Source organism: Pterocles gutturalis, unplaced genomic scaffold (genome assembly GCF_000699245.1).
Source record: "Pterocles gutturalis isolate BGI_N339 unplaced genomic scaffold, ASM69924v1 scaffold3408, whole genome shotgun sequence".
Lineage (NCBI taxonomy): Eukaryota > Metazoa > Chordata > Aves > Pterocliformes > Pteroclidae > Pterocles > Pterocles gutturalis.
The window spans coordinates 11,317-22,484 of NW_010122777.1; the positions used below are offsets into that span (position 1 = coordinate 11,317).

An 11,168-nucleotide genomic window follows, 5' to 3' on the forward strand; every position below is an offset into this window, starting at 1 on the left:
ACCTGGAGGTGGGGAGCAGTCCGCGTGCGGAAGCGGTCAGTGCTTCCAAGTCCCAGGCTTCAGCACCCAAAGGCTTTCTCTGCTTCCTTGGCTGTGAAGATTTGTTTTTCTGCGGGTGGGATGGGAGCTGTAGGACATACGCATTTGTGTTGCCATCGTGTGAACCGGGGGTCGGCGCAGGGCTCTGGCCTTGTTGCAGGGACGCTGTGGCTGTGATTGCTGCAGGCTGGATCCCAGCGTCGCAGGCAGCGGCAGTCTGCACGGCGAGCTGGGTGTCCCTGACCCTGCCGTACGTTGTCAGTGCCCTACCACGCAGCTGTGCCCAGGCGGCCAAGGTGGCCAAGGGCATCCTGTCTTGTATCGGAAACCGTGTGGCCAGCAGGACGAGGGCGGTGATCGGCCCCCCGTACACGCCACCGGTGAGGCCACACCTTGAGTAGCATGTTCGGTTTTGGGCCCCTCACACCAAGAAAGACATTGAGGGGCTGGAGCGCGGCCAGAAAAGAGCAGCGAAGGTGGTGGAGGGTCTGGAGCACAAGTCCTGTGAGGAGCGGCTGAGGTCACTGGGGGGGTTCAGCCTGGAGAGAAGGGGGCTGAGGGGAGACCCCCTGGCTCTGCAGCTGCCTGAAAGGAGGGGGCAGTGACGGGGGGGTCAGTCTCTTTGCCCAAGTAACAAGTGACAGGACAAGAGGAAATAGCCTCAGGTTGTGCCAGGGGAGGTTTAGATTGGGTATTAGGAAAAAATTAATCACTGAAAGGGTTGTCAAGCACTAGAACAGGCTCCCCCGGGGTGTGATAGAGTCACCATCCCTGGAGGGATTTAAAAGGCATGTAGACAAGGTGCCTGGGGACACGGTTTGGTGGTGGAGTTGGCCGTGTTGGGGTGACGGTTGGACACAATGATCTTAAGGGGCTGTTCCAATCTAAGTGATTGTTTGATCAGGCTGCTTGGGTTGTTCTGGGACTGAAGGCCTTTCCCTCCCTCCTGCCAGAGCAGCGGGGCCAGCTCCACTGTGCCCCTTCTGAGGACCTGGGGGTGGCTGGGGAACCCAGCGCTGCCGGCCCCGCCATCCCATCGGGGGAATGGTTGGCTTTGCAGGGCTGCCCTCAGGATTTCATTGTTTCTGGGAACTGGTATAGTTGAGTGGTAGCTCAGAGGGTTTGTTCTGCTCCTTTTATCTGTTGTCCTTTCTCCTTTCTTCATTTTTCACCTCTTGATCTGGCTGAATAAGCAAGCAGGGGAGGAGGCCGGGCTCTGCTGGGCATTACTCCCCAGCAGAAAGGAAGCCCTTGGCGGTGGTGTCAGACTCCCAGCGTCACTATCTGAATCCTGTGGTTCTCCAGGCTAACCTAATAGCTCCATTAACCTTTTCTTCATGTCCTGGGGCTTTGTCACAGCCTCAGTAGTAATGCTGGGAGCCTCACAGATACAGACATCGACAGTCAAAGAGGCAGGATTGAGATTTGGAGAAAGTACGTCACGTTAGTAATCTGAAGAAGCATAAATGAGCTGGAGGCATGCTGAGTGCAGAGAGAAGGATGGAACCTCCTTCAAACGCTTTCTAGGACCTCTTGTAAACAAGAGACTGGGCTCACAAGGGCCCTCTATGGCTTTGCTGGGTATATACATGCTGAGTGTGACTTCGCATTCTTGTGCTGCTGTTCAGAGGGACCTTGACAGGCTGGAAAAACGGACCAAGGGGAATCTCGTGGAGTTCAACAAAGGGAAATGCACCTGGGGAGGAATAACCTCCTGCGCCAGTACAAGCAGGTGACTGACCACCCGAAGAGCAGCTTTGCAGAAGCACTGGGGTCCTGATGGACCATGAATTGACCAGCAGTTAGGAAGAGCATTTCCAGCAGGTCAAGGGAGGTGATCCTTCCCCTCTCTTCTGCACTGGTGGAATCACATCTGGAGGACTGGGTCCAGTGCTGGGCACCCCAGTGCAGGGCAGATACGGGCGTACAGGAGTGTGTCCAGTGAAGCACCACAAAACGATTAAGAGACTGGAGCATCTAGGCTGAGAGAGTTGGGACTGTTCAGCCTGGAGAAGAGAAGCTCAAGGAAATTTTGCCTATGTGTATATGATTCCAGGGAGCAAAGGAGATGGAGCCTGACTCCTTGAAGTGATGTCCAATGGCAGGACAAGAGGTAGAGTGAAATAGAGGAAAATCTGTTTAAACATAAGGAAATACTTTTTTTTTTAACTGAAGGGGTGGTCAGACACTGGAACATGTTGCCCAGTGAGGTTGCACAATGTCCGTTGTTGGAGATATTCAAAGCCCGAGTGGACGCAGCCCTGGGTAACCTGCTGTAGCTGACCCTGCTTTGAGCAGAGGCTGGACTAGCTGAGCTTGACCAACCTCGGCCATTCTGTGGTTTTGCTGAATGCTCCTCCATGATGGAAATTGCCTTTTTGAGTGAACTGCTGTGTTTGGAAATCTGCATCCCTCGCTGTCCTGCTACATGCTGCATTGCAGTTTTGCAGACATTGGCTTTCTAGAAACTTTTTCTGCTTTCTTGATTTGTCTGGAAGCTCTGTGCTGGTGTCCGTAGGCAGTGAGATACCCGTCTCGTGCTGGTCAAGGCTGGACATGAAGGCAGCAGCGGCTCTGTTCCCTGTCTTGCAGAACAGGAGGTGGCTGATGCAGCCAGTTTTGGAGTTGGACAGTCAGAATTCCTTATGTAATGGGTGAGGAAGGAATACAGGGGACTGTCAGACTTCTGTTGCTGCTCAGGAGTTAGGCATCTCCCTCTCTTCATTTTGGCCAGCACCACCTCTAGTGCCACCCATCTGCATTGCCCGGGAGCAGTCGTGACATGTTGGGGATGCGAGGCCAGCTTATTTCTGAATCAGGGCAGTATTTCCTCCTTCCTGGGTTTGCTCTGCTTTCCCAGGCAAGAGTATGCTGTTGACCAAAGCTGGAGCCGTGGGCTAACCTGACCTGTAATTAGGTGCAGGCAAAGCCCTTCATGTCTGCTGAGCTCCATGGGAACAGGGACTTTGGTGCTTTTGGATCTCAGTGGGGGAGAAGCGCTGCAAAGTGGAGCGTCAGGCATCCTTGTGTTTTCCGTGAGAAATGTCTCCTACATCAGTGGGCCCCATCGTCTGTACGTGAGGCTCAGGGCTTTCTCAGTGCACAGGTATTTCTGTTCCTCAGCAGAAGCCAAAGGTGACTCTGACAGATGGAGCCCGTATTTGCTGCTACCAGTGTTTCTTGTTGTCGTAAACTGGCTGAGCCTGTTATTGTTTCTCTGAATAACCTCAAATAAAACCACAGTGTGCTGTTTGGAAATTTTCCCTGAGTGGGGCTGACCTAACCGTTCGAGATGAGTGCTGTGTGGTCAGGATAGCTCTCTGCTTGGCTGGTTGTAATCGTTCCATTTGAAGCCGACATTTCTTTCCCTTTGCGATGAGGATAGTTTTGACTGTCGTAGCAATGATTCTGCTCTGTTAGCCTGATAACTTTTCTGCTTTAAAATTACTCCAAACGCAGTGGTCTGAATCAAGAGGTTCGTTAATAGTTGCCCTGGGGTTTCATCCTTTCTCGTTTCTGCCTATATCATCATATTTCATTATTGAAGTGGGTCTTCTGAAGTTGCTGAGGCATCAGTCATCGTTAAGACAGAAGTAAAGTCTTTCCAGTTTGATGGTGGTTAGCTGGACCTAGCTGACAAGCAAGTGTTGTGTGCTCTAACAGGAGCGGAATAAATAGCTCAGGGTGGTCGGTGAGCTTACCTGGAGCTTCTTGGGAACCCAACCCTTCGATATCAGGAAGCTGCGTAACTCGCCTGAGTGCAGCTTCCAGCTGGCTGGTGTGGTTTAGTTGTGAAAGGTTTGTCACAGGGGTCTCCTGAAGTTCTGATGGTTGTCTTCCATTGCTTATATTGGTTGTACACTTCGATATTTGCCTGGCAACAGCAAAAAGGCACGTTTGAGGCTTTTTATTTGTTTGTGCACACAGGCCTGTGAGTTTGACAGAATGTTGCGTGTACTGTTGTTGACAACGTTCTTTGTACACAACCACCTCCTCTCCACTCTTCTGTTGGACACTGTGCCTGAAGGTGCCGGGCTTTCATTCTTGGTCCGTGCACGTAGAGGCTGTGCCTGAAGGTGCTTGGCTTTCATTCTTGGTCCGTGCACGTAGAGTTCAGCTCCTTGCAGGGTCTAGCGGGTGCCCTGGCGTCACGGGGGGGCCAGCAGCATCCTGGGCAAACCGACGGGAGCACACCCAGGGACCGGGGAGCGGTGGCTCCCCTCTGCTCAGCACGCCGTAGACCACCCCTCGATGCTACATCCATGGCCAGAACGGCGTCGCCAACCTGGTGTGAGCTCAGCGGAGGGTCCATGGGGTGGGCAGGGACTGCAGGAGTGAGACTTTTTCAACCTACAGAAAACAACTGCTTTGGAGGGATATCGTAGCAACCTGCCAGTATGTACGGGGAGATGATCACGGAGATGGAGCCCAGCAGTGCCGGGGAAGGATGAGAGCATCAGGTGTCACGGAACAAGGGGTTTGCAGTTGGCTACAAGGGAGCTTTCTCCACTGTGAGGGTAATTAACTGGTGGACCCAGGGGCCCCAAGGATTTTTGGATGCTCCATCATTGGAGGTTTTGAAAGACTTGATGAGACAAAAGCCTGAGCAACCTGGTCTGACTTCGTAGCTGACCCTGCTCTGAGCAAGAGGTTGGACCAGAGGCCCCCCAAAGTTCCTTCCAACCTTTGAATTATTTCATGATCCTGTGGTAAGGGCCTGTGAGACACAGAGGATTAGAAGGATATTACCTCATTGCCCCTTTTGACTGAAAAATCCATGGATCTAGGTTGCCTTTTTTTTTTTAAAGAGATGGAAATAATTCCGTTTTGTTTCAGAAATTATAGATCTCTCTTGAATGACTTCTCACATGTTTGCCTGCTTTCGCCTGCTGAATGAGGATGTTGCAGCTGAAAACGTGCCGCAGAGCCTGTATTGCACATTCTTTTTTTCAATGTTATAGTTTTATGGAGTATTTTGGCTTATAGCGCTTTACGGGCTCTTTACACCTTCCGCTCATTTTCAGACAGTGCATTGACGAGAGCAGTGGCCTGCGTGTTTCCAATCTGTTAGGTTGCAGTTGTGCTGCTCTGCACGTTGTCCCCTGAGTCTTATTTGCAAGACAGTTTTGTTGTTGTTTTCCATTTTAGCCATCCTGTAACCGTTCACATCCTTCAACAGTAGAATATCTTTGTAATATGTTCTAACTTAAAAAGGCTTTTTTCCCCCTGGTTGCCCAACTGTGCTGTGAATATATTGGTGTACCCCCCCATCTTTGTCTTGAGCTTTTCTGTGATGGCTCCCGTCGTACTCTGAGCTGGCTGGATTCCTGTGCTCTGGGCTCTTTTCGTACTAATCCGTGTTTGCTCCATGTGATCTTCAGGCTTCTGGTGTGCCAGGAAACAGTGAAAGGTTGCTGCTTGGGTTTTTTTTCTTCAAACTTCAATTTTTGATCTTTCATCAGTCTAGTTTGGACACTGAAAGATCCAGGTCATGCAGATTTGGTGATTTTTTTTTTTAAATTTCTTTTTAATATTCAGAAAATCTTGAAGTTGTGTGTGTTTCATTTCAATAGAGACATTCAGTATGGTGCTAAATTTGTGACTTTTTTTTTTTTCCAGCTGTATGAGACAGGGTTGATGTTGATGAGAAAAAGCGCTAATTGCCAGTCTCCAAAGAGATCCTTGCTTAAGTTTTCACTTCTAGTTCCAGTAACAATTTTAAAATTAATTTCTTCTCCATTTCCAGTGTCACAAATGAATCCCTCGTGCAGCCTGGCTTTGTAAGTTTGGCTGTTGGCATTGAGTTGCCGTACACAGTTCACAAGCAGTGAAGTGAAAATGGTGTGCGTTGCTCTAGATGCGGCGTTTGCAGCTCTTGATGACATCGTGTTTCATATTGTATGTCATGTTAACTGTAGTCCTGGTAGAGATAAAAGCAAACTTGAGCTGCTTGGTAGTTTTCCACAGACTTTTCCAGCGTAAACTGGAAGCACATCTGCTCTGCGCTGGTAAGTGCTCGTTCCTGAGGACGGTCCTGTCTCCAAGCAGCAGCTGAACAACCGGTGTCCGGTTATGTGCCTCGGCAGCGCTGGTCTGCTCTCGCATTGCTGTGATGCAGCCACAGGCGAGTCTGCGAGACTGGTTCTGGACACGTCGCTGTGCTCTGCCAGCAAAACTGTTTGTGCTGCTGTAGCGAAGACATTCCTGAGCAAAGGGAAAACGCAGACTTGTTGGTGTGTCTGTGCTGCAGTTTCATTGGCACAATCCTGTTGGTAAGGGGTTAACGATGGGGAGTAGGTGGCTGGTACCTAACAATTAACAAGAAGGTTTTTCTAGTCAGAGTGGCTCACTTGGATTCTGCTTAATTTTTTTTTTTTCCAAGTATAAGATCTTAGTTCTTGTATGGGAACGCTGTAATTCTGCATTTGTTTTTTGTGACCTCCACTGATGACTTTTGACTAGTTTGAATTTTTGTAATACGTTAACATATTTTATTCAAGTCCAGTTTACCTGCATCTTAAGAAGTGGGATGTACTAGTCTTGTCTTGCTGTTTGCTGAGTGTAAATTCGTGCACTGACCTCATAACAGTCTGTCAGCATTCTGAGGTTTGTGAGTTTTACCTTTTTTATTAAAAAAAAAAAGCTGGGGGAGAAAAAGTGCTGTTTAATGGATATAAAAAGCAGCATACAAACCAAGGTATTTTAGAACATTATATTTAGTCAATGTCTTCCTGAGGCAAAGCCAATTGGATGGGAAGAATTGTGAGGCTGTCACGCCAGCCTCGCTCGGGGGCTTGGTCTGCGCTTGGCTTCGCAGGCGTGTCTGTGTGCCTGCAGGTTCTGAGTGTTTCCAGTAAGGTGGTTACGCTGGTGAAAGGCCTGTGATGCATTTTGTTCTGTTAAATTGCACGGGTACAGCTGCGGTGCCAAAGCAGCGTGGTGTTTTGGTTTTGATGGCCCAGCTCAGAAAGTGAACCTTCACTGCCGCAGAGCTGCCGTCCATGTTCACAGCCGCCGGTTTGCCCCACGGACCGTCAGCTTATCAATCTCTGCTGTCAGTAAATGCTTCCCGCATCTTGCAGTGCAGCATACAGTGTGATTTTATTCCAGTTTATTCTAAAAAGTTTTTTTGAAAGAGTGCGCGCATGTATTTTGAGACTGCCTAAAATGTGTAGGCGGGAGTGCCAGGAGTTCGGACTGTAGATATTCTGTTCCCTTGGTTATTTTCCGACTTGTAGGCTCTAGCAGGTCAACACAATGTCTTGCCTGGAATTTCCTTGCATTCTAAAATTAGGAGAAGGATCTAGGAAACAATAGCAAATCAAGTCTCTAAACCTCCTGCTCTGGCTTGAACCTTTATTGTTATTTAGACTTTCACCTACTTCCTCTCTTATTGAACTGATTTGCATTAGATAAACTGAATTAAAAAGAACTTGTGCTGTTCAGTGTCAAGAGGACTTTTTTTCCCTTTTTTTTTTTAATGTGTTCTACTGCTAATGGTCTGCTGCACTGCTTTAGGACATCAGGAGTATGAGTTTTGTATCGCTGCTGTTCATCCCAGAGCCATTCTCCCTTTCGGCGTGAGGAGGGACGCTGAGTACGACTCTGGGCTCTGGGTGTTTTTCACGGTTGTGCTGTGCACCCCTTTTTCACTCCTTGCCTGCTCTTGTCCGGTCTGTGTTACTGTTCTCTGCGTAACACCAGTGGCAGCTGCGGGTGTCCCACCGCCCCAAACCAGAGCAGATCTCAGTACCCCCACATCTGCTCCTGGGCAGGTCCATTTCTGCACCCTTCATGCAGGTGGATTACTGGAAAGGCAGCTGAGAGAGAAGGTTCAGAGCTCAAACTCTTGTTTGATCCTTCTCCGTGCGCAGCCCTGACTCTCTGGACGTGTTTTCTGATCTGTAAGTAATCCTGTGATTACATCTTCTGTTCTCACTAACTCCCTCCGCCTCTGGCGCAGGGCAGACAGGGTGATTATGTGGATTAGTCTGCATGTCACTTCGTAGACCTGAGCTTGTTCCTGCCTTCATCGCTACTTTATTTTGTGCCACGGGTTGAGTTATCAGCTTCTTCAGGTTTGGCCGTTTAAAACTCCTGAAGTGTTAGAGGTGACTTAGAGCACTTGTCTGTGCTGCGGCAGAGCCCAGACACATTGTCGGAGACACGGTGTTACTACAGGTGTGTAAGAACCTCTGCTTTCCTCTGTTTGTGGGGTACAGGTAAACTTCTTAAAACTGTCTCATTTTCTGCAGTGGCCTGAGACTGTTTTCCCCTTGTGCCCTGAAATGATCCAGGAAATGCAGCAAACACCACAGCCCTGCTTCCATCCTGTCCGGTGTCCTAACGCCTGACAATAGTGAGAAGCAGCTCCCAGATGTGTTCAGCTGATAATTAGTGTGGTGTGTTTAGTAAACCCACTGAGAGGCTGTTGATGTCTGGAAGGAAGATGATTGATGACTCTTGTAATTTACCACTTATAGCTAATGTAATTGACCTCCAAGGACAGGGTGGGAGGAAGTTGGGTGTTGTTGGACCAGGTGACCTCTGGAGGTCCCTCTGGTCGGCATTTCTGTGGCTGTGGTGTTTCTAGAAAGGGTTTTTCTCTCCTTCTCTAGTTCTTGGTTACTTGGGCACTACAGACAGTTGGCCTGCCCTTTTTCTTTTTTGGTACAAGCAGCACAAATGTGTTCCCTGTTGGTGTGGGGACCTGTCACTGATGTCTTGACAAGATGTCCTGCACGGCAGATGTGTACGACAGCAGGGACAGGGCTTCGGTCTGGAGGTCCCCTGATGTTTCTCCTGTGTTGGCTTCTCTGGACCAAGCTCATGAACACTGCAGTGTCTGCTGGCTAGCTGCTCTGCAGTGACTTCCTCGTGATGAGGGGTGCCTGAGATGAACTGTTACCTCTGGAGACAAGGAACATCCGTATATCGTACAAGGGAGGGAGAAGAGCAGTGATTTAACAGAGATGTTAAATGAATCAGCAAGCTAAACTCATTAAATGCCTTTCTTCTTTCATCTCTTGTAGACCTTAATCGGGGTTCTCATTTGTGCAGTGACTGCATTGAGAACCTCCCCAGGACAGGGGTTATGAGAGAAGGCGGTTGTTTCCCAGGATGGATGCTCGGGTTTGCCCTGGGGTGAGAAGACAGGTTTCCTGCAGAACTGCTGCTGACCTGGTTTTGTTCTCTCCTGTCACAGCCTTTCTTCAGGCTTCTGAACCTGCGCAAGCTGGGCCTGAGTGACAATGAAATCCAGAGACTTCCCCCGGAGGTTGCCAACTTCATGCAACTGGTGGAACTGGACATCTCCCGTAATGGTAAGGTCAGAGCTAAATGGGGAGTGGGTGCCCCACAGCCCTGCCTCTTGCAGTGTGGTGGTACCACCCTGTGCACTCGTGTTTGGGAAGAGGCAGTGCCCTTCCACAGTCCTGCCGTAATCTCTCGTGGGTCAGGAGCTGTGGAAATATGGTTGTTTTACTGCGTCTTAGGCTGTCACTGGTACCTGGTGACCCATTTTCCACATGACAGGCTCTTCTCAAGCCTCTTTTTTTTCTTTCGTGTATTTTTTGCAGACATTCCAGAAATTCCTGAAAGCATCAAATTCTGCAAATCCTTGGAAATCGCAGACTTCAGTGGGAATCCTCTCTCCAGGTAGGAAAGCATGTGCAGCCCTTTTGTCCAGCTGAGAACGAGAGCTGAAGTTCCTTGTTCTCCCTAGCTTTCTCTGGTCTGCATCTTGTTATTGTCTTCCCTTGAAGTTAAGGCCTGGGATCACCCTGTCTTTGCCAAGACCTGCAGATGTCCATTTATGTTCCCTCTTCTGTGGGGCCTGTGGCTCGGACTGATGAGCCTTTAGTCATATTGGTGCTACTGGTGTGAATGGTGAGGACTTTTGTCCTCTTGGAATAAGTTTGTTCCTACCCCTTCACCTTGGAGCACAAACCAGAATGGATGCAGACTCGTAGTACAGAGGAGTAGAGAAAAGCCCGCATGCTGTCCCCTGCTCTCTGTCAGCCCTTTTTGCTCTCTGTCTTCTTATTAATGACTTAGGATGGCCAGCCTTTGAACTCTGTCTTTAACCGGCTTCCCCAATACCTCAGTGCTCAGAGATGGCCAAGAACGGGGCCCTCTGCCCTGTCTCTTCAGCCTTCTGTCTCTACAGGTCTTAATCCGTAAAGTTTTGGGAATGTAAGTGTGGCCCCTCTGCCTTGCTGAGCAGTCTTTTCAGGCACTGGTGTCCTGGCGCGTTGTCTGGCAAGGTTGCTGCAGATGCCAGTCTGGCTCCAGCTGCCTGCTGCCTTGGTGCTCCTGGGCGAGCGCTGCCTCATCACCCTTGAGATTAGATTTAACTCTGCTTCCCTCCCGTGGTGCCAGACGCTGACAGAATGAGACCGGCTTTTCCATCACTGAGAATCCCTGTATTGTGTGAATGACCAGCACTTCTACACTAGCCAGAGTTGTGAGATGTGTGTCATGAGCAGTGGGGCAGGGAAGCTCCAGGAAGCACCTGTGAACAGCAAGGATTTCTCCTTTTCACGGGTCTTTCCCTGTTCCGTTGACCCTTGGAGCTGTCATGATGACACTGCTTGGTCCTGGGGAATGCTGCAGTGTCATCTGCAGAAATATCCCTAGATGCGCATTTGGACTAGTTGGTAGCCCTCCCTGCTTCCAAGTTTAAGTGATCACATGGCATGATTTAGTCTGGGATTTGTGCTTGAGTACTGCAAAGCCAAGTTAGCACACTTGGACAGGCAGTGACTTTGGTGCAAGGGAGTATTGTCTTGGAAAAATGGGTCATATCCTGGATCAGAGCCAGGGTCAGACTTGGTTCCTGCTCTTCTTTCCTTACATGTTGATACCTATTGGGGTAAGACTGGCTTTTTGGGGGTTTAAATGAGGAGTTTAGGGCTTGTTTTGTGCACAGAATTAATGGTGTTTTGTTCTGTCATGCTTTCACAGGCTTCCAGAGGGCTTCACGCAGCTTCGGAGCCTGGGCCACTTGGCCTTGAACGATGTGTCCCTGCAGAGCCTCCCCAATGACATGGGGAAGTGAGTATGCCCCTGTTCCTCGTGACGGCAGAGGCTTGGGGTGGGGACACTAGCAGGACTTGGAGGGGAAGAGC

At 49.6% G+C, this 11,168-nt stretch overlaps 1 protein-coding gene across 1 annotated transcript in view; it reads left to right on the forward strand.

The window, feature by feature from the left end:
* Nucleotides 1-225: 225 nt before the first annotated feature.
* SCRIB (scribbled planar cell polarity protein) overlaps nt 226-11,168 on the forward strand; it is a gene marked incomplete at both ends in the record, with an annotated part of 59,916 nt that continues 48,973 nt past the window's right edge. The window contains 4 exons of the mRNA XM_010077620.1: nt 226-419; nt 9,245-9,362; nt 9,618-9,696; nt 11,005-11,094. Coding sequence (XP_010075922.1) covers nt 226-419; nt 9,245-9,362; nt 9,618-9,696; nt 11,005-11,094 — 481 coding nt within the window. The remainder of the gene's footprint in view (nt 420-9,244; nt 9,363-9,617; nt 9,697-11,004; nt 11,095-11,168) is intronic.